Source organism: Schistocerca serialis, unplaced genomic scaffold (assembly GCF_023864345.2).
Source record: "Schistocerca serialis cubense isolate TAMUIC-IGC-003099 unplaced genomic scaffold, iqSchSeri2.2 HiC_scaffold_1444, whole genome shotgun sequence".
Taxonomy (NCBI): Eukaryota; Metazoa; Arthropoda; class Insecta; order Orthoptera; family Acrididae; genus Schistocerca; species Schistocerca serialis.
This window is the reverse complement of record NW_026047674.1, coordinates 592,464-615,380: the sequence shown is the minus strand read 5'-3', so window position 1 is coordinate 615,380 and position 22,917 is coordinate 592,464. Positions and strand designations below refer to the sequence as shown.

The 22,917-nt window shown below is 44.2% G+C and overlaps 1 protein-coding gene across 1 annotated transcript; it reads right to left on the bottom strand.

Annotated features, from left to right (window-relative positions):
* Positions 1-286: 286 nt before the first annotated feature.
* LOC126443292 (ankyrin repeat and protein kinase domain-containing protein 1-like) lies at positions 287-22,164 on the bottom strand. Its single transcript, XM_050090902.1, has 3 exons — positions 21,599-22,164; positions 16,891-17,055; positions 287-668 (listed from the first exon to the last, which is right to left on the bottom strand). Exons 1-3 carry the CDS (start codon positions 22,162-22,164, stop codon positions 287-289), a joined length of 1,113 nt encoding a protein of 370 aa, XP_049946859.1.
* Positions 22,165-22,917: the final 753 nt, after the last annotated feature.

Here is a 22,917-nt window from a genome sequence, read left to right as displayed (position 1 = left end):
GACTTTTCCCTAGTTTAGTCTGGAAGTGTACTTGAGAGATTTTTCTTGAAACAAGGATTGTCCGTTGTTACCTGAATTATTTTGCTGTTATCTGGCGTTGTCTGGGTTTTGCTACAACGTTCCTTAGAGTATGTGTGTGCTGTATGTTACTTGAAGAGGTCTGAAATTAGTGAGTCACAACACGATTCAGTTTTTTGCATCTTTATTTACAAAATTATGAATATTGCTCTCCTACAGATTCTTTCAGTTCCTGTTTTTTTGCACAGAGTTCGCTGGACTGCCTGCCTCATGACAGCATCTCCACCAGCCGCCTGTGGTTGAACACCCTGGCGAGGTCCAGCGCTGTCAGCCCACCACCAGCTGTGGCCCCCCTGTCGGCCCCCGCGACGAGCAGCGCAGCCGCCACTTCTGCGCGGCCATTGAGTGCCGCGTAATGCAGCGGCGTCCACCCAATCACATCCCTGGCGTCCACCGCCGCCCCCGCCCCCACCAGCAGCCTCGCCGCCTCGACGTCTCCCCTGTCTGCTGCCGAGTGCAGGGCGGTCCACCCACCCCCGCCCCTCGCCTCCACGTCAGCCCCTGCGGCGATCAGCGCCCTCAGCTCCCCCACTGCCCCCTCCTCAGCCGCCTGGAGCAGCCTCCTGCCCCTCTCCTCTGCAGAGAGGCTCCTGCACAAAACACACAAACTGCCACTCTCTGCTGCAAACACACAACACACAGAACGAGGAAAACAGTCACACGAGGAAACAACTGCTGCGAATACAAATCTGTCCTCAAACAAACCTACCGTATTCCCCCTCCCACAGTACAAAACAGTGCGCAATTGTGTGTATGTATTAAATTACAGCAAATCTGTTCTACCCCCCTCATAAGAAAATCTTCATTCATCGTCCATTACAAATAGCATTATACAACCTCTGAAAGAATTTCATTACCACATTTTGTCACACTCATTGCTGCAAGTCAGTTCCTTCGCTCTCGGGACGCTACACCTAACCACTCCCTCACCTCCACTACAGGACAGCCATCTTGCAGCTAATACTGGTCTCTGTCTGCAGCTTCACTGCCACACGTCACACACAAGAAGAATCCCATCTCCTGGTTTTCAAACAGACACTTTCTTGCTATGCAGGCAAAAAAATTTCACTGCAGTTACCGGCAGTTTTCTTCATTCAGCCTCACCAAACACTGAAACTTTCTGACACACAGACAACAATTTATTCAAAACATGTGAGAGATAAACACCAACTCGGCAACACCACCCCCATAAAAAAACCGAGTGTGTGTGTGTGTGTGTGTCAGACTTTATGGCCTCATAGCTTACGCACATGTATTTAACATGTGCTTTCATGCTCAAAATCATCTGAACGACCTCAGTTGTCGTCCATCTGAATGTTTTTGCGGCGTAAGGACTGTTCCATAAAGTTTCTGGCGTGCAGCCGCATAAATTCAGTGGTTCGGTCCTCGGGTTTAAAAGGACGGACCAGGTGCGGCAGCGTCACTCACCACAGCTCACTCTGGAGATGGCTGGACGGTGTTCGGCCGAAATATTAGGAGAAGAGGCTGAATTTATGCGGCTGCACGCCAGAAACTTTACGGAACGGTCTGAATTGTGTTTCGCCTGATTTGTAATCAGTCCTCATAAGATTGTTCCTCTGCTCTGTTTTCGGTACAGTCTTTGGCTGTACAAAATGTTCACTGCATGAGGCCACAAGAGACAACTGCCTTGTGCGACCATCAGTTTACACGCAAATTAATAATTCCATAATGCAAATACGAGAAAACGTGTTATTCGAGATTACACAACCATTACGCTTGCATATTCAAATTTATTGTAGTAAATGAAACCTCAGAAAGCAGCATCCTCCTTTAAATGACACGACGAAAGTTTTCTTACTTCGCTACAATCCGGGAATGCAATCTAACAAGTAAAGAAGAAATATCTCAAGTATGGTTTCAGTCACAAGTAACAAAGAGTGTGCAAGTTGAAACTTGAAATGATCTGCCATAAAGTTTTGTGTTTCTCGGAGATTCGAACGCAGCACTTAATAGGATGGTTAACTAAGCACAATGAAACGCCAGAAGTCGTCATTTTTAACCAGCAATGAGATGACAAACTGAAACCAGGAGACGAAAGTGTTTTGCGTTATGCGCACTCAAACCCAGTACCTATCGACACTGACTTCTAGTCATGCGTAGACCTTCTACACTGATTTACTTCATTAGCAGCGAAATGTGCGCATTTCTGTATTGTAAATAAAATTATGAAAATTTTCTGCTGACTAGCAATCGAACCCTGGACACACAGTTGTTGACTACATACAAAGATACCTCGACTGTACTATTCTCTTTCACCAGTAGCTAGGAGTGGCATATTTGAAACTGACACGACAGGACGAAAAGCTGCCCGTCTGACTTGGGACTCGAAACCAGTACCACCATTATTGTCAACAAAGCCCAGAGAATCGGTAAAATCATAATAATATCTCACATGTATTTTGCTGTGCTCATGTTGCAACTTAAAGTGACATGCCAGGATTCGAACCCAGGGATGTCTCTTGTGAATGTCTTTATGACTTTGCAGACAAGTGGAGACAATGAAGCAGTGGAAATGCATCATCTGAAAGTGATCAAACGTGACGAAAAGGGAGATCTGAGTTCGAATTCCAGTCCATCGTCAATATTTTCCACGTCTCAGGCTCGAATACAGTAAGAGTCAAGTGCGCTGCGGACTTGTACGGCGATTGGCTCATTGATTTAAAAATATATCGCTTAAGAAAGGTGACTGGTGACAGAGTTTCGACCTGGCGTGACTTCCGCCTCTGTCAGGGCCCAACCTGTAGCGACTCTCCTCCAGGCTACCAGAGGTGGGAGAGATGCTGCTTATGCTTGGTAAAAATGATTGCCGGATGTGAGAAACGAACCTTCAGCATATGTAGCAAGAATCATTTCAACTTTTTCGTAACTAATTAAAATTCATGCGATTTGCGGTATTCGAATCCAGTGCACGCAGACTAGAAACTCGCGCCCTTAACCCCTTTTCTTTCATTTAATTTTTTAGCCATTCCGAGGTCTGGCCACGACGCCTTCCCCATACCTGTCAGCGAGTCGCTGCGCTATTTTCGCGCATTATTTTTTATTTCTAATTTTTTTTATTTTTAGCACTTCATCTGAAAGACCATGTTTGCACACAAACTAACTCAGCTGAGAGCGACGCCTTCCAAGTTCCGTGTTCACGATGGTCTGCTTTCCGATTTATTTCTCAACATCTTGTAACTCGCCCAATGCCTCGGTTGCCGAGGCTCGTTTGAAAAGCTGGTCTTCTGCCATCGCTGAGTACTGCACGCGCTGGAAGCTCCGTGCTGAGATTCCTGATACAGCGGGTGACGATGAATGTAACGCAGAACAGCAGAAATCAGTGCAGTCGCTTCTGGCTAAAAGGAGTTTCGACATACGGAACGAAGTGAAATAAAGTGTCCTAAAAAGTACCACGTGTTCTGTCGTGAGGACCAGATTTTCCTCCGAGATTCCTTCAACACAAAATAGAGTGCTTCTGAGCTATGTATTTCAAATTAGATTTCTGTTTCCTTAAAAATAAATAAGGCAGTAAGAAACACCGTTTAACACAAAAGAGCTTAAGGATGATACATTATGTTGTTCTTGCGTTACGCCTTTTTCTATTCAGTTTGCACACTGTACCACGTAACTGTATGTACTGAAACATGTTGCGAAGTTCCTCTCGCAGTTTCCCGCCTCAGCGACGCACGCGCCGCCCCGTGGCCCGCTTGTGGCCGGCGTGCGTGCGGCGACCCACCCAGCGCCCGCCCGTCTCGTTTCCCTCTGCTGGCAGGTGGTACGTTGTCTGTCCTCTTAGCCACTTTACAGCATTCCTTTATTCACGCGGCACGTCGCTACGATTCAAAAAAAATTGTAAGGCAAGGTATTGGGAGTAGAGTTCGCGTTATTGTGGCTAAGAATTCTCTGATAACTCACCAGATGTCGTTCACTTGAGCGCGTACGAACCTCGCCTGCTGTCAGGTAGTAATTCTCTCACGTGCTGCCGACCACCCAGGTGGACTGCCTCAAGTTTCGCTTTGGTTGCTACTTTCCTGTTTACTGCCCTCTAAGCGAGTAGTTTTCACACTTGTTGGTAGGTGAGGGGTGCCGATGTTTGTACAGAAGGCCCTCCAGCTGTAGTGCGGCTACTTTTGTACAGTCACGTTTCCGCTTTTGCTTCTCATTAATTCCACGTACATGTTCCTGACTTTTACCATATTCGACGGCCAACTCTGGTTTGAGTATAACTGAGTTGGAATCAAAATTGTTCAAAATGATAAAAGCCATTGGCGACGTGCCGTACATCTGTGGGTGGATTCGAGACAGTGGGAGTAATTTCGTGTGGTAAGTGCGGCGTGAGGACCGTCTGTGTGTCTTCTTCCGCATGTCGTGTGTGGAACACACGAATATAGTTTGTGACTTTCTCCCAAAGTCGGTGAGGTTTCATCCCCCCCGTTTCCGCCTGAGATGGTAAACGTGTCAAACTTTATCTTAAAAATATTACCACGAGTTAGAAAATGACTCGTAGCTGACAGAAATATTGCTACTGTTTCACGTGGTATGGGTAAAATTGTGCTGTAGAGATGCAGCTCATTCACCAGGAGTGATTCGCTTTTTTAGCACAACGAATTGACGCATGGTGCAGGGAATGGCAATTTAACCTCAATGTAGACAAGTGTAATGTGCTGCGAATACATAGAAAGAAAGATCCTTTATCATTTAGCTACAATACAGCAGGTCAGCAACTGGAAGCAGTTAATTCCATAAATTATCTGGGAGTAGGCATTAGGAGTGATTTAAAATGGAATGACCATATGAAATTAATCGCCGGTAAAGCAGATGCCAGACTGAGATTCACTGGACGAATCCTAAGGAAATGCAGTCCGAAAACAGAGGAAGTAGGTTACAGTACGCTTGTTCGCTCACTGCTCGAATACTGCTCACCAGTTTGGGATCCGTACCAGATAGGGTCGTTGGAAGAGATAGAGAAGATCCAACGGACAGCAGCGCGCTTCGTTACAGGATCATTTAGTAATCGCGAAAGCGTTACGGAGATGACAGATAAACTGCAGTGGAAGACTGCAGGAGAGACGCTCAGTAGCTCAGTACGGGCTTTTGTTGGAGTTTCGAGAACATAACCTTCACCGAAGAGTCAAGCAGTATATTGCTCCCTCCTACATATATTTCGCGAAGAGACCATGAGGATAAAATCAGAGAGATTAGAGCCCACACAGAGGCATAGTGAAAATCTTTCTTTCCACGAACAATACGAGACTGGAATAGAAGGGAGAACCGGTAGAGGTACTCGAGGTTCCCTCCGTCACACACCGTCAGGTGGCTTGCGGAGTATGGATGTAGATGTAGATGTAGACACTATTTACATTATAACTTAATAACTTTATTTTTAATACTATTCACTTAAAGCGCTCTCCGTTACAGATACGTTGCTTGGCATCACCAAAGACAGTGTAACACCGATTACAAAAGATTTTTCGTAAGGCGCGAATAACAGAATGCTTCCAATCAGAAAAACACACAGTACAAGGAAATCTCATCAATGACCAAAGAAAAAGCATTGAAAATGTGTTAAGCAAACGAAACAGTCTAATGAATACTATGCAAGTTCGATAACGTTAGATAATTTGGGAGACTACATTCCTAATGCTATTTCTTACGTTTAGCTGTAGAGTTCAGTAAACCTAGAAAAGAAAACAATGAGGTGTACGCTGTAGTAACGCGAACGTATTGCTACTTACCATGTTAACCTTACAAGAAAAATATTCTAGAGTAAAACAATGTTCCCATAGCACAAACGCCCATAAATAGTCGTGAGTAGGCGAGATATTGTGCCCTTCCTGCACAAAAGGAGGCTTTGACAATGCGCAGCGCACAGTCAGAATGAAGTTGTGTCACAGGACTACCACGAAAGTATGTGTGGAAAAGTAGCAGTGGGTGCACACATATAACGAACTCAAGTTAACAAGTTATTCAGTGCCCCAATTGAGTGACTACACTTGTTTCTGCATTAAAAAAAAAAAAAAAACTAGAAATTATCTCTGGAGAAGACGAAACAACAGCAACTACGTTTTCAAATCCATAAGTTTTTTCACTTTTAGACCTACAGCGCACTGAATCAATTTAGGAAAAAAACTTATGTGGAGACGTTTTCTAAGAACTTCTTAACTGGTTGTGGGTCTGCCTGAGGATAACTTTGCTACAGAAGAAATAAAAAATTCTTTCCAGCGAGATTTCAGCCTACATCTAACACAGTCAGCCCTTTGAAGGGTTTATGCTACACCCCCGAGCTATCGGAGTACCATCACATGTAGCTCGCTCCTTGACCCCGTGGGGGTCAAGTTGGATAATTTTCGGTGTAAAAGGTTAAAGTGGCTGTAGTTTCAGCTTGGAACGAGCTTTCTGCACTCGGAAACATAAATCTTCTAATCTATACCGTCCCTTATTTAACGACCATTCAGAATGTTCAATGGTAACGACAGGAAAATATCAAGTAAATGCGTCAGGACGATACTCTGCCACTCCAGGAACTAAGTCTGAGGTCACATTGTTGAAATGAGATCAGTCGGAAATTTAAGGGAAGTAAAAGTAGGATGACTGCAGGAAGAATTAGAAGAAATCGAAAAGGAAAGGAACATAGGGAGGACGCATTCAGCACATGCAAAAGTTGGAACAACCTTCTGTGAAATTAAATGGAAGGATGACTACACAAAGAGTGTTTTAAACGCGCAAGAGAGAGCAGATGGAAGAACATAGTACGTTAAAGACCTCTTTGAGTGGGAGGAACTAACAGATAATGTGACAGAAGAAGAGATGGAAGCCGAATTGGAAAACGTGCGGTACTGGCCATTACACTCATAATTTCACAAAGCTCTGGAAAACTTGCACACAAACAAGGTGGAACGGTTAGTTAACGTTCCCTTGGAACTTACATGATCATTTGGGAAGGTGAAAATCAAACGACAATTCAGTTTTGTCTGTAGGATCCATGAGACAGGAGTCGTAACAACAGACTGCCAGAAACACACCATCCAAACACTACAGAGGCGAGCAAGGGTCGATATTGCGACAGCTTTCGCCCAGTGAGCTAAACAGCTCATTTATCCAAATTACTAACAAGAATAATTATAATACGCAGAAGAATCAAAGGTAAAACTGAGGATCTGTTCGAGCACACTAAATTTGGAGTAAAGGATCGAGAGAGGCCTATCAGACCTTTGACCTGATAGTGGAAGGAATGTGTAAGAAAAATGGAGCTCTTTATTGGATTTGTAGATCTTTAAATGACGTTTGACAATGTGAAATAGTGAAAGTGTACGAAACTTTTAAAAAAAAATAGGTATAAGACATAGGGAACAGCAGATAACACAGAATATGTACAGTAATCAGGAAGGGCTGGTGCTTTGATTAAAGATGGTGGAAGACAGCGATGCTGGTAGTCTCCACAAATATTCAGTCTGAACGCTAAAGAATCGTTGGTGGAACTGAAGAAACTTCCAGGAATTTAATTAAAACTGAGGGTAAAAAGCATTTCATTGGTAAAATTTCCTGGCGATATTTCTTTCACTGAAAGTGAGAAAGAATCACTGGAGTTGGTGAATGTAATAAATAGTCGAATGATCTCTGAATTAGGATTAATGAACAGAAGAAAGAGGAAGATATTGGGGAGTGGCGGAAATAACATCAGAATTAAGGACCACGAAGCTGACAAATTGCAGGGATTCTGCTAAATGCGAAGCGTATTTACACTTAGGGACAAGGCGAGGTTGTTATAAAAAGTTATCTAGCACACGAAAACAGGACATTCCTCGCAAAACAAGGCTACTGGTACAAAAGGTAGTCCTTAACTGGGGAAGAAACCTCTGAATGTATGTTTGTAACAAAGTACTGTATGAAAATGAATCGTGGATTACGGGAAAAAACGAGAAGGAAATCGAAGCATCCTAAATCGGTGCTATTGGAGGATGTTGAAATTAGGTGAACTCATACCAGAGGAACACTGAAACGTCCCTCCAGAATAGGTGAGGATAACAATATGTGGAAAACCGTGACATGTACAAGGGTCAGCGTAATAGGTTACATGTGAAGCCATCAGAGGTCAACTGCCATGGTGCTAGAGGTAGCTGTAGAGGGTAAAACCTGTAGGGCAGGACAGAGATAGGAGCGCACAGCACAAGTAAGTGTGGACTCTGGGTGCTCACAGCACTCTAAACTCGTTGGTCACACAGACAGAAACATGGTCAACAGCAGGCAGAGTTTCTGCTTCGCATGTGTGTTGTTACTGGGACTGGCTGTTACTCCAGAGTGCGGCGGGTCGACCAAAGTCGTCCACACCCTGACGAGCTGACGCTCTGCCGACATTCGCTTCTCTTTGCTGCTTGACGAGCATACTTGTTGTTACTAGCGGAAATTTTATGGCAAATAATTGTTTTTCTTTTTGTCCTGTCTCAGTGCTGCCAACCACCCCAAATGGTCTCACAAACATGTGTTTATCTGACCCCTGCTAGACCATTCCAATATGCCAAGAGTGCTGGACGTTTACCTCTTTTGACATAGAGAGTCACACATTCAGTGCAATCACAATGGCTCCCCGCCACCAGATCTTCTGTGTACGACGTCGGAGTATGTGCGTGAATTATCGCTGACATTCGCTGCGTGAGAATAAATCACTGAACTGTTGACAATAACTCACTATTTTCCCTACCAACCTATTCTTAATGACTCTCTCTCTCACGATACAACCTCCTATCATGTCGATACAGCCCCATTATTCATCTGACTGTATTGTTCTGATTTTAGTGCCAGTTCGCTTTGATGACCGTCATTAACTCTAGACTCTGCATTTACGCTTTGCTTTTCGGTATTTAAATCTTATCTACCACAGAATGGTCGTGTGTGTGTGTGTGTGTGTGTGTGTGTGTGTGTGTGTGTGTGTGTGGTGAGAACTTACCGCAAGTGAGAGACAGTGGCGTCATCAGGTGCAGGAGTCGTGGGCGGTGCAGCAGCAGCAGCAGCAGCAGTCTGGCGGGTTGTGCCGGCAGTGGTGGTGGTGGCGGCGGCGGCGGCGGTGGTGGTGGTGGTGGTGGAGGTGGTGGCGGGCCTCAGCTGTGCAGCGGCTGGTGGGCTGCACACACAGAGAGAGAGAGGCACAGTGTGAGCACGCGTGTCCTCGTGGGGTCCTGGGGCTGGCTCATTGCAGCGCACACACACACTCATACACGCCGACAACAGGAGTAGCGGTCCAGCAAATACACTCCTGGAAATGGAAATAAGAACACATTGACACCGGTGTGTCAGACCCACCATACTTGCTCCGGACACTATGAGAGGGCTCTACAAGCAATGATCACACGCACGGCACAGCGGACACACCAGGAACCGCGGTGTTGGCCGTCGAATGGCGCTAGCTGCGCAGCATTTGTGCACCGCCGCCGTCAGTGTCAGCCAGTTTGCCGTGGCATACGGAGCTCCATCGCAGTCTTTAACACTGGTAGCATGCCGCGACAGCGTGGACGTGAACCGTATGTGCAGTTGACGGACTTTGAGCGAGGGTGTATAGTGGGCATGCGGGAGGCCGGGTGGACGTACCGCCGAATTGCTCAACACGTGGGGCGTGAGGTCTCCACAGTACATCGATGTTGTCGCCAGTGGTCGGCGGAAGGTGCACGTGCCCGTCGACCTGGGACCGGACCGCAGCGACGCACGGATGCACGCCAAGACCGTAGGATCCTACGCAGTGCCGTAGGGGACCGCACCGCCACTTCCCAGCAAATTAGGGACACTGTTGCTCCTGGGGTATCGGCGAGGACCATTCGCAACCGTCTCCATGAAGCTGGGCTACGGTCCCGCACACCGTTAGGCCGTCTTCCGCTCACGCCCCAACATCGTGCAGCCCGCCTCCAGTGGTGTCGCGACAGGCGTGAATGGAGGGACGAATGGAGACGTGTCGTCTTCAGCGATGAGAGTCGCTTCTGCCTTGGTGCCAATGATGGTCGTATGCGTGTTTGGCGCCGTGCAGGTGAGCGCCACAATCAGGACTGCATACGACCGAGGCACACAGGGCCAACACCCGGCATCATGGTGTGGGGAGCGATCTCCTACACTGGCCGTACACCACTGGTGATCGTCGAGGGGACACTGAATAGTGCACGGTACATCCAAACCGTCATCGAACCCATCGTTCTACCATTCCTAGACCGGCAAGGGAACTTGCTGTTCCAACAGGACAATGCACGTCCGCATGTATCCCGTGCCACTCAACCTGCTCTAGAAGGTGTAAGTCAACTACCCTGGCCAGCAAGACCTCCGGATCTGTCCCCCATTGAGCATGTTTGGGACTGGATGAAGCGTCGTCTCACGCGGTCTGCACGTCCAGCACGAACGCTGGTCCAACTGAGGCGCCAGGTGGAAATGGCATGGCAAGCCGTTCCACAGGACTACATCCAGCATCTCTACGATCGTCTCCATGGGAGAATAGCAGCCTGCATTGCTGCGAAAGGTGGATATACACTGTACTAGTGCCGACATTGTGCATGCTCTGTTGCCTGTGTCTATGTGCCTGTGGTTCTGTCAGTGTGATCATGTGATGTATCTGACCCCAGGAATGTGTCAATAAAGTTTCCCCTTCCTGGGACAATGAATTCACGGTGTTCTTATTTCAATTTCCAGGAGTGTACAAATGAATTACCAGTGCGGTAATCACATTCATTTGCACCACCTGAGTTCCCCACAGCAGTTGCTCACCGTACCACACAACAGGAAGTTCAAAATCAAGCATGAAGAAAATGTACATACAGCGCCTGACACTTACACGAAACTTAATTACAGACCCACTGTACAGGCCAGCTCTGGTACTATCGTTCTCAAAGATCCGAATGATCTGAACTGGACTGTGCCTCCTTGTACGTGACCCACATAACTTGACTACCTCGCAATTCATGTGCACCCTTTTAGATATTGTCGTTTTACTATACATAATAAACGTCCTAGGACTGGTTGGGTACCAATCCCCGAAGTGTGGCATCTGAGACCAGTACAGACCAAAGTATGTGCTTCAGGTAGAGGCATTTGTACGCCTGTCTGTCTTTATAGCTGTTATAATGGTAACAGACAGTCAAATGTTAAGGACAAGTGGCTCTTCCAAACTTTGAAAAATATCGTGATTAACACTTTGAGCTATTTCTAAATTTCCTTATTTAACAACCACTTTTGAAATATGTATGACCTGTAGGACAGCAGCTCCAGAAAAAATTTCAAGACATTTGGCTTACCATGTGCAGTCATTACTGAACAGTCCTCTGTGGGACTTGCTCATCAGTTCGAAGCTGGTTCTGTCCACACCGCTCCCTGTGTGAGAGACCCCCTGCTCCGTGTGGCGGGATTACTGCAAGTCTACACTCTCTGTTCTGTGATATTTGTATGACTGCTTCAGCGCCTCAGCGTCTCTGGCTATCAAGAAGGTTAAGGAGGAAGGTGGTGGTGTATATTTGGTGTATAAGACAGACCTGGAAGAATTGGAAGGTTCCAGCCGTATTATATCATTCCCAGATAGAGAATCCGATGAATTGCAAGAGGTACGCACGAGCAGACCTAGGGTCAGTTAGTTATGGTGGTGAACAAACTGAAAAGAACTGTTAGGAGCAATCAGTGTGTAGATAAATGGGATACTGAAGAGCTGACGAAAGGAATGGGTTCTTCAACTTCTGTGAGACTGCAGATGACGCGATAATGAATGTCTCAGCTGGAATTTCAGGTGAACAGCAGCTGATGTCTCTGACAACGCGAAACACGAAAATTGAACAGAGAAATGTTGGAGCAAGGAAGGCAACTCTGAAGAAATCTGAGCAAACGAAAAAATACATAAAATGATTGATGAAAGACAGAAGTACTAAAATAGCCAGGGAAAGCCAGGAATAAAGTATTACAGGTCGCTAAAGAATGTAATTCTAAGTTCGAGGGACGATGAAGTAGAATGACTGCAATAAGTTTCAGGTAATTAAACAAAAAGTGATCGTAGGATGCACGCAATCAGCACATAGAAAAGCCTAAAGATACCTCAGTGAAATTAAATGCAGGGATGACAACACCAACACCCACCCTTCCAGATATCAGACTCTCAGATCGGTGCCAAAAGCCGTTATGTCGATGGAGTATGAACCGAAACAGGGCACGTGTAAACGGCAGTTAAAAGTATCACGCGAGCTGCCGAGCACGGGAAGAGCGTATCGGTGAGTAACTGCATCCTGGATCTCGCGTGGATGAGAAGGTATAACGTTCAAATACCACTAGTGACAACCGTGTTGGCGCGAAGCTGTTACATGGGACAACATTTTCCTGACGTGTACAAAGACTTTCCGGAGTTTGTAGCAATGTTCTTTTGAGTCTGCTTCTTTTGCTCCGTTAGTTGAACACCATGTACTTATCATTCATATTATTATGTTGTCTATTATTAATTATTGTTATTGCTGTTATTTCCACATGTGCGATGCAACTGTTTCTTTATTTTTCTGTTCTGGTTGTATATCCTGTGAAACTACTAAAGCACTCTACAGCTTTACTGCTTTCAGTGAAATGAACCGAAAGCGGACTACCAAGAGAACATTGCTGTGAACTCCAAACAGCCATTTTACATGTCATGAGCACGTCCAGTATTAGAATCAGAATATAAGAGAGCTTTGGAAGGCTTAAGATCCAATAACGCAGAACATATCATAATTTCTAAAATCATTGGGAGAAATGGCAACAAAACGACTATTCACGTTGGTGCGTAGAATGTATGTGTCTTAGGACTTCGGAAAAATACCATCAACCCAATACAAAGACTGTTAGAGCTGACAAGTGCGAGAATTACCGCACAATCAGCTCAGCAGCTCATGCATCCAAGTTCCTGACAAGAATAGTGTACAGAAGAATGGAAAAGAAAATTGAGGATGTGCTAGATGACAATTAGTTTGGCTTTAGAAAAGGTAGAGGCACTAGAGAGGCAATTTTGACATTGTGGTTGATAATGGAAGCAAGACTAAAGAAAAATCAAGACACGTTCATAGGATTTGATGACCTGGACAAAGTGTTCGACAATGTAAAGTGGTGCAAGGTGTTCGAAATTCTGAGAAAAATAGGGCTAAGCTATAGCTAGAGATGTGTGGTATACAATATGTACAAGAGCCAAGAAGGAATAATAAGAGTGAACGACCAAGAACAAACTAACCCAAGGACATCACAAGCAGGATTCAAGCCTGCGACCGCAGCGGTCGCGCGGAGTGCTTGGATTAAAAAGAGTGTAAGGTGCGGATGTAGTCTTCCACCCTACTGTTCAATCTGTACAAAGAAGAAGGAATGAAATAAAGGAAAGGATCAGGAGTGGAATTAAAATTCAAGATGAAAGGATATCAAGGATATGATATGCTGCTGACATTCCTATCCTGACTGAAACTGAATTAGCATCAGGATTGATGGTCATGAAGCAGATGAAGTTAAAGAATTCTGCTACCTGGGCAGCAAAGTAACCAAAGACGGATGGACGAAGGAGGACATCAAAAGCAGACTAGCCCTGACCAAGAGAATTCTACTGATATAAAACATAGGCCTTAATTTGCAGAAGAAATTTCTAAGAATGTACATATGGAGTACAGGATTGTATGGTAGTGAAACATGGACTGTGGGAAAACTGGAATAGAGAATCTAAGCATTTGAGCTGTGGTGCTACTGGCGAATGTTGAAAATCATGTGGATTAACGAGGTAAGGAATGAAGTCATTCTGTGTAGAATCGGAGAGGAAAGGAATATATGGAAAACACTGACAACGTGAAGGGGCAGAATGATAGCACATCTGCTAAGGAATCGACGAATGACTTCCATGGTAGCAGAGGGAGTTACAGAGGCCAAGGACTCCAGAGAAAGACAGAGATTGGGATACATACAGCGAATAATTGAGGACATAGATTGCAAGTGCTACTCTGTCCTGAAGAGGTTGCTGGCACAAGAGAGGAATTAGTGATGGACCGCATCAAACCAGTTAGAAGACTGATGACCCCAAAAAAAAGCACGTCGTCCCATATAGCACTTTCACACATAATACGGTAAAAATTTAGGGTCGTTGGGTTGTGAACCCATGATCTTTGATACAGGAATCTTAGACTCTATCAACTTCCACATGAAAGCAACATACGTTACATACTCACAGTTAGGCTTGTGAAGTGCTCTGTAGTCCTGGTGTTACTTTTAATTAACGTTTATGTACTCTCTGCTGGACAACAGCAGACAGCATGAACTAAACCGCAGTTTTTGTTGATAAGCTATCGACCTGCAACTTTTGGTACTGATCTGAATGTCTGACATCTGCAGGGTTGGGCGTAAGAGTTAGAAAAGAATTCCGCTGCTAAGTGCAGGGGGGCGGGGGGGAGGAAAGAAAGAGAGAGAGAGGGAGGGGGAGGGGGGAGAGAAAGGGATGGCTGACAAAAGTACAATGAGCACCTCCATGAGGGAGGGACTATTGAATGATATGATGGAAGGGAAACTGAAAGTCGAGCTGGAAAACATAGCAGACTGGTCATTAGACACAGAGTTTAACAAAGCTCTGGACGATTTGTGCAAAGAGAAAGCGAATGGTTAAATAACATTCCCTTGCAGTTTATATGATGCTTGCAGGAGGCTGCAATGAAACGACTATTCAAATTCCAGAATGGCAGAAGTGAAGCTGTGAGCACCGGGCGTGAGTCGTGCTTCGGAAGCTCAGATGGTAGAGCACTTGCACGCGAAAGGCAAAGGTGCCGAGTTCGAGTCTCGGTCGGGCACGCAGTTTTAATCTGCCAGGAAGTTTCAACTATTCAAATTCATCTGTAGAATCTATGGGACTATAGACATAGCAACAAATTTACAGAAAAATATCATCTACACACTCCACATGCGTGTAAGGACCACTAAATGCGAACGATTTCGCACAATCAGCTAAATAGCTTATGAATCCTAATTGCTGACACGATTAATATGTACAAGAAAGTAAGTTTGGATGTAACAAAGGTAAAAGCACCAGAGAGATAGATCTAATCTTACACTTCAAAAGGGAAGCAAAGTTTAAAGAAAGTCATGCAGCCTTCATTGCATTAGGCCACCTTTAAAAAGATTGACAAAGTAAAGTAATGCGACATGTGTGAAATCTCAAAAAATACGAGTGAGATATAGAATACAAGCAGATTATATAAATTACTATATGTACAATAATCAACATGGAACAGCAAAAGCTGAAGCAAGGAATACTGTCATTAAAAAGGTGCAAAACAGGGACCCAATTAGTATCGCCAAGGGTTCAGTTTGAACTTCAAGGAATCGTTCGCGTAATTTAATAAACTTCCAGAAATTTAATTAAAATTGAGGGTGAAGGCATTTCATTGATAACATTCACTGGTGTTATTACCATGTTCACTGAAAGTGAGAAAGAAGTACCCAAGTGGTTAACGCAATAAACAGTTCGATGAGGACAGAATTATGATTTAAACTAAAGAAAGACTGAAATATTGGGGAGTAACAGAAATAACATCAGTGTCAAACTTAACGTCAAAATTAGGGACCACAAAGTAAATTAATTTGAGTTATTCTGCTACCTGGGAAGCCAATTTACAATGAGGGACACAGCGAGATTGTTATATGAAGTAATGTAACAGAGGAAAACAGATCATTCCAGGCAAAACAACGCTACTGCTGCCGAAGATAGGCCTCAATTTTGTGATGGAATATCTGAAAATGTACATTTGGAGCACAGTATTGTATGAAAATGAATAATGGATTATGGGAGATACAGGAAGAGAAGTGCCTTGGAGCATTCAAATTGGGATACAATAAAAGGATGTTGAGAATTAGGTGAATTGATAAGAAAGGAACTGTGGAAAGTGGGATATATCTGAAGACATCAGGGAATAATTGCCATGGTAGTGGTGGAAGCAGCAGAGAGTAAAAACTGTAGACAAAGACAAAGACTACATCCAACAAATAACTGGAGACTTTGGATGCAAATGCTGCTCTGTGGTGAAGAGTCTGACCCGGCACCCCCTCTTCCCAGAAATAAATGATGGGATCTCAGCACTCTAAGTGTGTTGACAGACAGAAATGTGATCTACAGTTGGCAGAGTTTCTGCTTTGCATGTCTGTTGTTACTTTGACTACCTGCTATAGCAAAATAAAGTGGTACAATCATGTTGGTCTAAACCCTGAGGAGCTTAGGCTTAAGAGACCACCTCTGCCAACTACTGCTTTTGTTTTGACTCTTGAACAGAGTAATTCTTGTTACTTGCACAAGTTTAATCCAGGGGTCTAGGATCCTTTCTTCTCTTTTGTTTCTACCAACGACCCTAAATTGTCTCATAAATAAATCTGTCTTTACTCATCCCCTGCTACTGCATTCCAATACACCATGATTTTTAGAAGTTTATGTCTCTTTAAATATAGTGTTACGCATCATGTGCTCTCATAATCCCTATCTGTGACTGGATTTTCGGTGTGTGAAGTCGCCTTACATGCCAGAGTTGTTGTTGGATTGGTTTACTGGTTCTGATGGGAATATATCACTGAAATGTTCACAATAGATCACTGCTTTCCCTACCAAACCATTTTTAATTGACCTTTCTCTCATAATACAACTTACTCATTCTGTGGATACTGCCCCATTATTCATCTGACCATATGTTATGATTTTCTTTCCATTTCATTTTGCTGACCCTCACTGAATGTAGACTGATCCTTTACATTTCCTTTCTCTGTTTTTCTACCTTCTGTACAATGTAGCGCTAATGTGTGCGTGCATGTGTGTGTAGTGAGGGAACTCACCGCATGCGAGAGACAGTGGCTTCTCCAGGTGGAGGAGATGTGGGAAGTGCAGCTGCAGCAGGTGTCTGGCGGGGTGCGTTGGCAGTGGTGGTGGTGGCGGTGGTGGTGGTGGTGGCGTCAGTGGTGGTGGTGGCAGTGGCGGTAGTGGCGGTGACGGCTGGTGTGCTGCACATACAGAGAGAGCAGAGTGTGAGCTGGCTGGCGTATCCATGTGAGGATGTGGGGGTGGCTCACTACAGCCAGCCCTGCTGAGGGGCCATGCACACACTGGCAACTGGCAGACGACAGGTGTCGAATGCTGCAATAGCGGTCCAGTTAATACAAATGAATTGCTGTTGAGTTAATGACATTCAGATGCACGCCTGAGCTCCCTACAGCAGTTGATCACAACACCAGACAACAGGTAGAAATCTTGAAATGACATTCCATAAAGTTTTGCATTGGATGCCAATTTGAACCCAGAACTTAATAGAATTGTTAACGATTTACTGGGATTTGCTTCCAGCACCTATCATTGTTTTATAGCTACAAATACTCGTTAAACACCGTTTTAGAATGCTTAAATAATAATCCTTATAACCTTCAAATGTATAACATTGAATACATCACTGCATAAACAGTTTATACATTCAAATAAAAATGACAATAGATAAACGAACTTATAGTAACCTGTGTAACAACACATCGAACAATATCTCTACCATCTTATGCATGAATCTACTTGTTTCAGTTAATTATGCCCTTTAAGGCTATATGCATCAATGTTGAATGTTATGTGAGAAAGAGTATGCACTTTACTATGCAGTTGCATGATACTTTTCTTTAGGCCTGCGCTACATAGGCTACATTTACTGAAGACATGCATCGTCTTTGCCAAGATCAATGGTGTGAATAATAACAGAATAATAATGAATGACCTCCTCCAAAAACTGTTATATTGGATAAACAAAGTTGCTTTGTAGCTTAATACCACCTCATGGTGAAAAAGAAATTCCTTTTGAAATTGTAATAAAAGCACAACACTTTCAGAATAACAATGGACTCAGTGTCTGAACAGAATAATGACTGTCTACGAATGACGTCCTTATAAACCAAATACATCTCTTCTTTTAGTAAAATTATAAACCTCTAGCACAAAAATAAAGCACTACAAAATAATAAACTGCTTTGACACAATGACACATATGGCAGCTATAAATGCGACAACACTATCTGGAGAACTTTCTGGAAATTCGATTGATACTTGTCGCCGAGTTAATTTTGTATGATCGAGTGTTAGTGTAACCATAGATTCGTACGAAGTCACAGCTGCTCAGTTAGGGGCCAACACTTCCTACAGAAATTTCTGCATCATTCCATAATGCCAATAGTGTAGCTGACCGTTATTTATTTCAGCGATTACAAAATCAAGTCGAAATTATATATTTCACAGCGCAGGTATTTGAGGTTAAGATGTTCAAAATGTTACTGCTGAGCTGGGGAGCTGGGAGTTTAACACAGATATCCCTTTCCGCAGTTTTTGACCCTTTTTGGACTATACAGTTCCATCGTTTTGTTGCTTCCCCAACATTACCAACTCTTCAGGTTTTCCAAGAAAAGTGCAAGTCTGGTTTTAAATAGTGGGCAGGTGTAAAAATTTTCATCGGGTCACTTCAAGTCGTAGCATTTGCATTGCAAATCATAGGTGAAAGGCAATAATAATTTTTTTACATCTCTACATGCATTGTCAACAATAACGATTGGTGCCGGTTTCGACTCTCAGTCGGGCACAGAACTTTTTATCACATCATTTCAGGTTTATAAATTCCACTTCTAATTACTGGTGAGAAACTATTTGACAGTCAACATGTCTTCATGTGTAGTCATCAGCGGTGATAGTATGTACGGGGTTAGAATCCCAGTCAACACAGAACTTTTCCTCGTGTAATTTCTAGTTCAGGCACGAGCATATCTCGCTAGTGGTGAAACAATCCAACTGGACAGCCACGGCGCTCTTCTGGTTGTGAAGGATATCTTAATTTAATTAACAGGATACTCTGATCATCAGTCTTCAAAGCATGTGTTAAAGACTGGGTTTTGGGAGGTACATATAATGAAAAGGTCGACAGCGCGTTTCGACCTGAGCCAGAGAAGAAATTCAGTACAGTGGGAAGTGTGGGAAGGTGTGAGGATGTAGCAACGCGAAATTTACTTGGCCTAACAGAGTTACCATATAAATCTAAATTTCATCCAAGAAACACAATTAACAGAAACTGAAGTATTTTTCAAATGAGCCACCTCACTTTATAAGCACACACAAAATGATGAGTCGCTCAAAGTAGGCTGTGTCATTTCCCCATTATGGAAAACAAAATGTGTGTGTGTGTGTGTGTGTGTGTGTGTGTGTGTGTGTGGGTAGGTGGGTGGGGTGGGGGCTGGGGCGGTGCTCAATGTTTGTGACTGATGATATTGTGGTCTGTAAGCTGTGCTGTGAACTCACTACTGAAACAAAGTGAAGTTTGTCCTCCACATACAGGAGACATGAATGGTAAATTCTATGAGAAACTTATGTCTACAAGGTCCTGGCACGGATACAAGGAGAGAAGGATAAACATGAGGTAATGAGACATCTTCCCCAAAAAATTCAAAAGCACTGTATTATTGAAGTAAAAAATTATTCTGCTTATATGCAACACTTTTATACATCTTATTTTAATTATTATTAAAATCCTAGGCGTCTATGATGTATAAAATTTGAGTGTGAGGGGCAATGGGGGGAGAAGAGGGGAATCATACAGTAAAAGACGGTGGTAGACCCAGAAAGGAACAGGATATCTCTGTATGCAACTGACGCCCATAGTGTGTGCAGTATGCGGCAGTGAACTAGGTGAAGATCAGGAATTACAAGGATCTAATATACATCAAGAGAATTTGTAAAATGTACACAAGGATTACTGTCAGTAAAAAGGTTACTGTTAACAAAAACTTTCTCAAACTTAAGACCTTGTGTCATTCCCATAGTGTGAAAAAGGAGTTTGGAGTAATGTAGGAAAATATATTTAGGTGCGATGTATTAATTTTTTTTTCAAGAACATAACTAAAGATTGTAATATGATCGATGTTTCAAACATGAATTTTCATGTTGATGTCTATTGAACGAAAGAGAAACACATTGAATGATTTACAGTATAGGCTATAAGTTCATTGCAGTTGTTTGAGGGAATGCATTTAGCGTCACCTCAAACACAAGCTTACCAGTATGTCAAATACCACACAAAATATTATCTAAGTATTAGAATACAGCTGCAAAATAAATGACGGTTTATCAGTGTAAATGGCTACTAGACTTGTATGGACATATGTAACTGTAAGATGGTGCAGAAAAAAGGGAATGTTGGTCTCAGAAACTGTTTCATGTTCAGACTATGAGAGGTGGAATAGCAACAGTAATAGATGGGGTAGATAATATCATAGGTAGTGCCACAGTGGAATGAAAGTCTGTGGTGTTCACTGGGTGGCTATAGAAATCCATAGAGCAACTGAAACAGGCAGAGAGGTGTGGGGTACCGGTTCATCAAAGACTCAGTAAAGCATGGCACAGAAGGGAATGTATCCAAGTATTGTATGAGGTTCATATAGCGGCTGAATAGAGAGAATAAGGAAATGAGGTGGAAAGTCTCAATTTTATGGAACGAACTGGAACCACCATGAGGACTGGTTTTGTGTTCCTGTGAGGTGGTCCAAGGCTGCGAGAGGTGTGACCAGCCACACACTGGAGCACCAATGCTTACTTCAACAGGTTTTCTGATCATCTTCCATACAAGACCTGACAGTGAACCATTATTCTGTCATATAATGTTCCTTTAGAGAAATTCAAAATCTTCCATGTACTGCATGGATTTGGAGAGAACAAAGAATTATGTTGGGGAGGTTACTGGCATATGGCTTGCATGAAGAAAGAAAGTGACAGAGAAGGAAGCTGTAGTACTGAGGTGTGAACAGCGATTACTCTGATATTCTCCTTTACTACATGAAGAAAATTCCGCAGATCAACATCAGCTGTCGTAAACTGTAAACATGTTGCCGCCCTCCTCGAACCGTTGTGCAGTACGCTTCCTTGCTCGAGGTGTCGGCCAGAAGTGACGCACTCGGTCGTCGTCTTCATGCAGTGTGACTCTGTTCAGAGGTGTCTCATTGTCATCAGCCACAGAGGCACTGAACAACTTTAAACGCTGCTCTATACGAACGGGCTTACAGCAACCCGTAAGGGCTGCCGGCTGCAAGCTACACACATCACTGTGTTTTAGGCTGGGTTGGGCAATACAGCTTTGTGTGCACAGCAGACTGCGTGATGCTGCATTCACACAGTGAATGTATCCTATTCTCCTCACACTTGATGCCAAAACCTAAAGAACAACTTTTCATACACGTGTAGTTCGACAGATAAATGTCTACAAATTGGTTGTTTGATGCTTTTTGCTAGAAAACATACCTGTTAATGAAGTGGACTCAGCTTAGGGATTCAGCTAACCTGATAGAAGAGGACAATGATAGCATCGTGAGCTAGCAGCAAATGACGGTCTATGATGGTGTATCTTACAGCAGTGACACATCTAAGGAAATTCAGCAGCAAAAATTATAGTCATGCAAATGCACACACACACACACACACACACACACACACATCCAGAACTGAGAGACACGAATGAGTGGGTTGTCTCGCCCTTACCTGCTTTGTGGTGGTGGATCGTACAGCAACCGGCTCACTTTGACCAAGTCTTTTGGTTGATGAAGCATCGCATCTGTCCACCCCTGAGTGGCCATCACCTCGTGGGTACGTGCCTTAATAAATTCGATGGCGGTTCGCCTGAGGTCACTGCAGGAGTGGCGGACTGCGAGTACGGCCGCGGCCGCCGCGGTCTCGACGGTCAGCTGAGCGGCCACCTGCCGCTCGCACTCCGCCTTCAGCCGCGACACCCCGTACTTATCCGCTGCTGCCAGCAGCTGGGGGGCCGCGCCGGGCAGCTGGGGGGCCCGCTGGGTGTACAGGTAGGAGACCAGCTGCCTCAGCACCGGGCCCCCCACGTCCGGGATGCTCACCGCGCCGCTGCTGGCCTCGAGGGTGTCGTGGCCGAACATGGCGGCGAACACAGGGCTCCTGTCCGCCAGGACGGCCCTGTGCGCCAACAGCCGCGTGTCGCCTGCCTCGAGTATCACCACGGCGTCGTCCCCGGCGTCCAGGAGGTCCCCCAGGTCCACGGCTGCCGTCTCCGTGATGTCCTTAACCACTTCCATTGCGGACGATTCTGAAACACTGCATCACCAGGCAGCCCTTTCAGCTTACAGGTGACTACTGATACTTCTCGAGTGACGGTTCATAAAAAGTGGTCCATCACCAGCCAGTGGCAGTATCGTCACATCTTTGCTGTGTTAGACTGATGCCATTGGTGAATACCTGCATATCTTTAATAATACCTTTTTAAATAGTTACGGTTTTCTTTCAGCACATTTTATTTGCGCGACAAGCTCCAGAAGGGGGGAGGCTTCATTTCCATAATTTTTTCTACAGCGACATTTTATTTGAACTGGCAATTGTTCGAAGTGGACATCTACCAAAATACTAAGAAGGTTGTACAGAACTATAGCAGTACTTTATTCAACGAGATATTCTGTTCACTTCTTTCCTTCAAGGAAACAACATTATTTTATGGCTGGAATCTATATTATTCGTCATTGAACCAACAATTGTGCATGTAGCCTTGTACGAGTTGTTTCACACAGGTCTACTGCAACCTGGAGGGTGCTTCTGGGAAACATTGCCTATGGGAAGCAGGCCTACTCAGCCTGCAACTCATTCTCAACACTTCTCAAATAGTCCAACAGGACAACATCCGACAACCACACGCAGCACGATATGTCAGAGCCAGCCACAGAGAATATTCTTTCCCTTCAACTAACTCGTATACTATTATTTTGTAGCAGAAGTCACTGAACCTCCGCATTGCAGATGGTACTGATAATAGTAGATAACCACTCGATGATACAGAT

What these genes read in the sequence shown, in the direction of transcription:
- LOC126443292 (XM_050090902.1), bottom strand. Translation starts at nt 22,164, where the DNA reads ATGGAAGTGGTTAAGGACATCACGGAGACGGCAGCCGTGGACCTGGGG. An exon ending in GATCCACCACCACAAAGCAG is followed by an intron (nt 17,056 to 21,598) that starts GTAAGGGCGAGA and finishes CTGTATGTGCAG; the next exon opens with CACACCAGCCGTCACCGCCA. An exon ending in GCCACTGTCTCTCGCATGCG is followed by an intron (nt 669 to 16,890) that starts GTGAGTTCCCTC and finishes TGTTTTGTGCAG; the next exon opens with GAGCCTCTCTGCAGAGGAGA.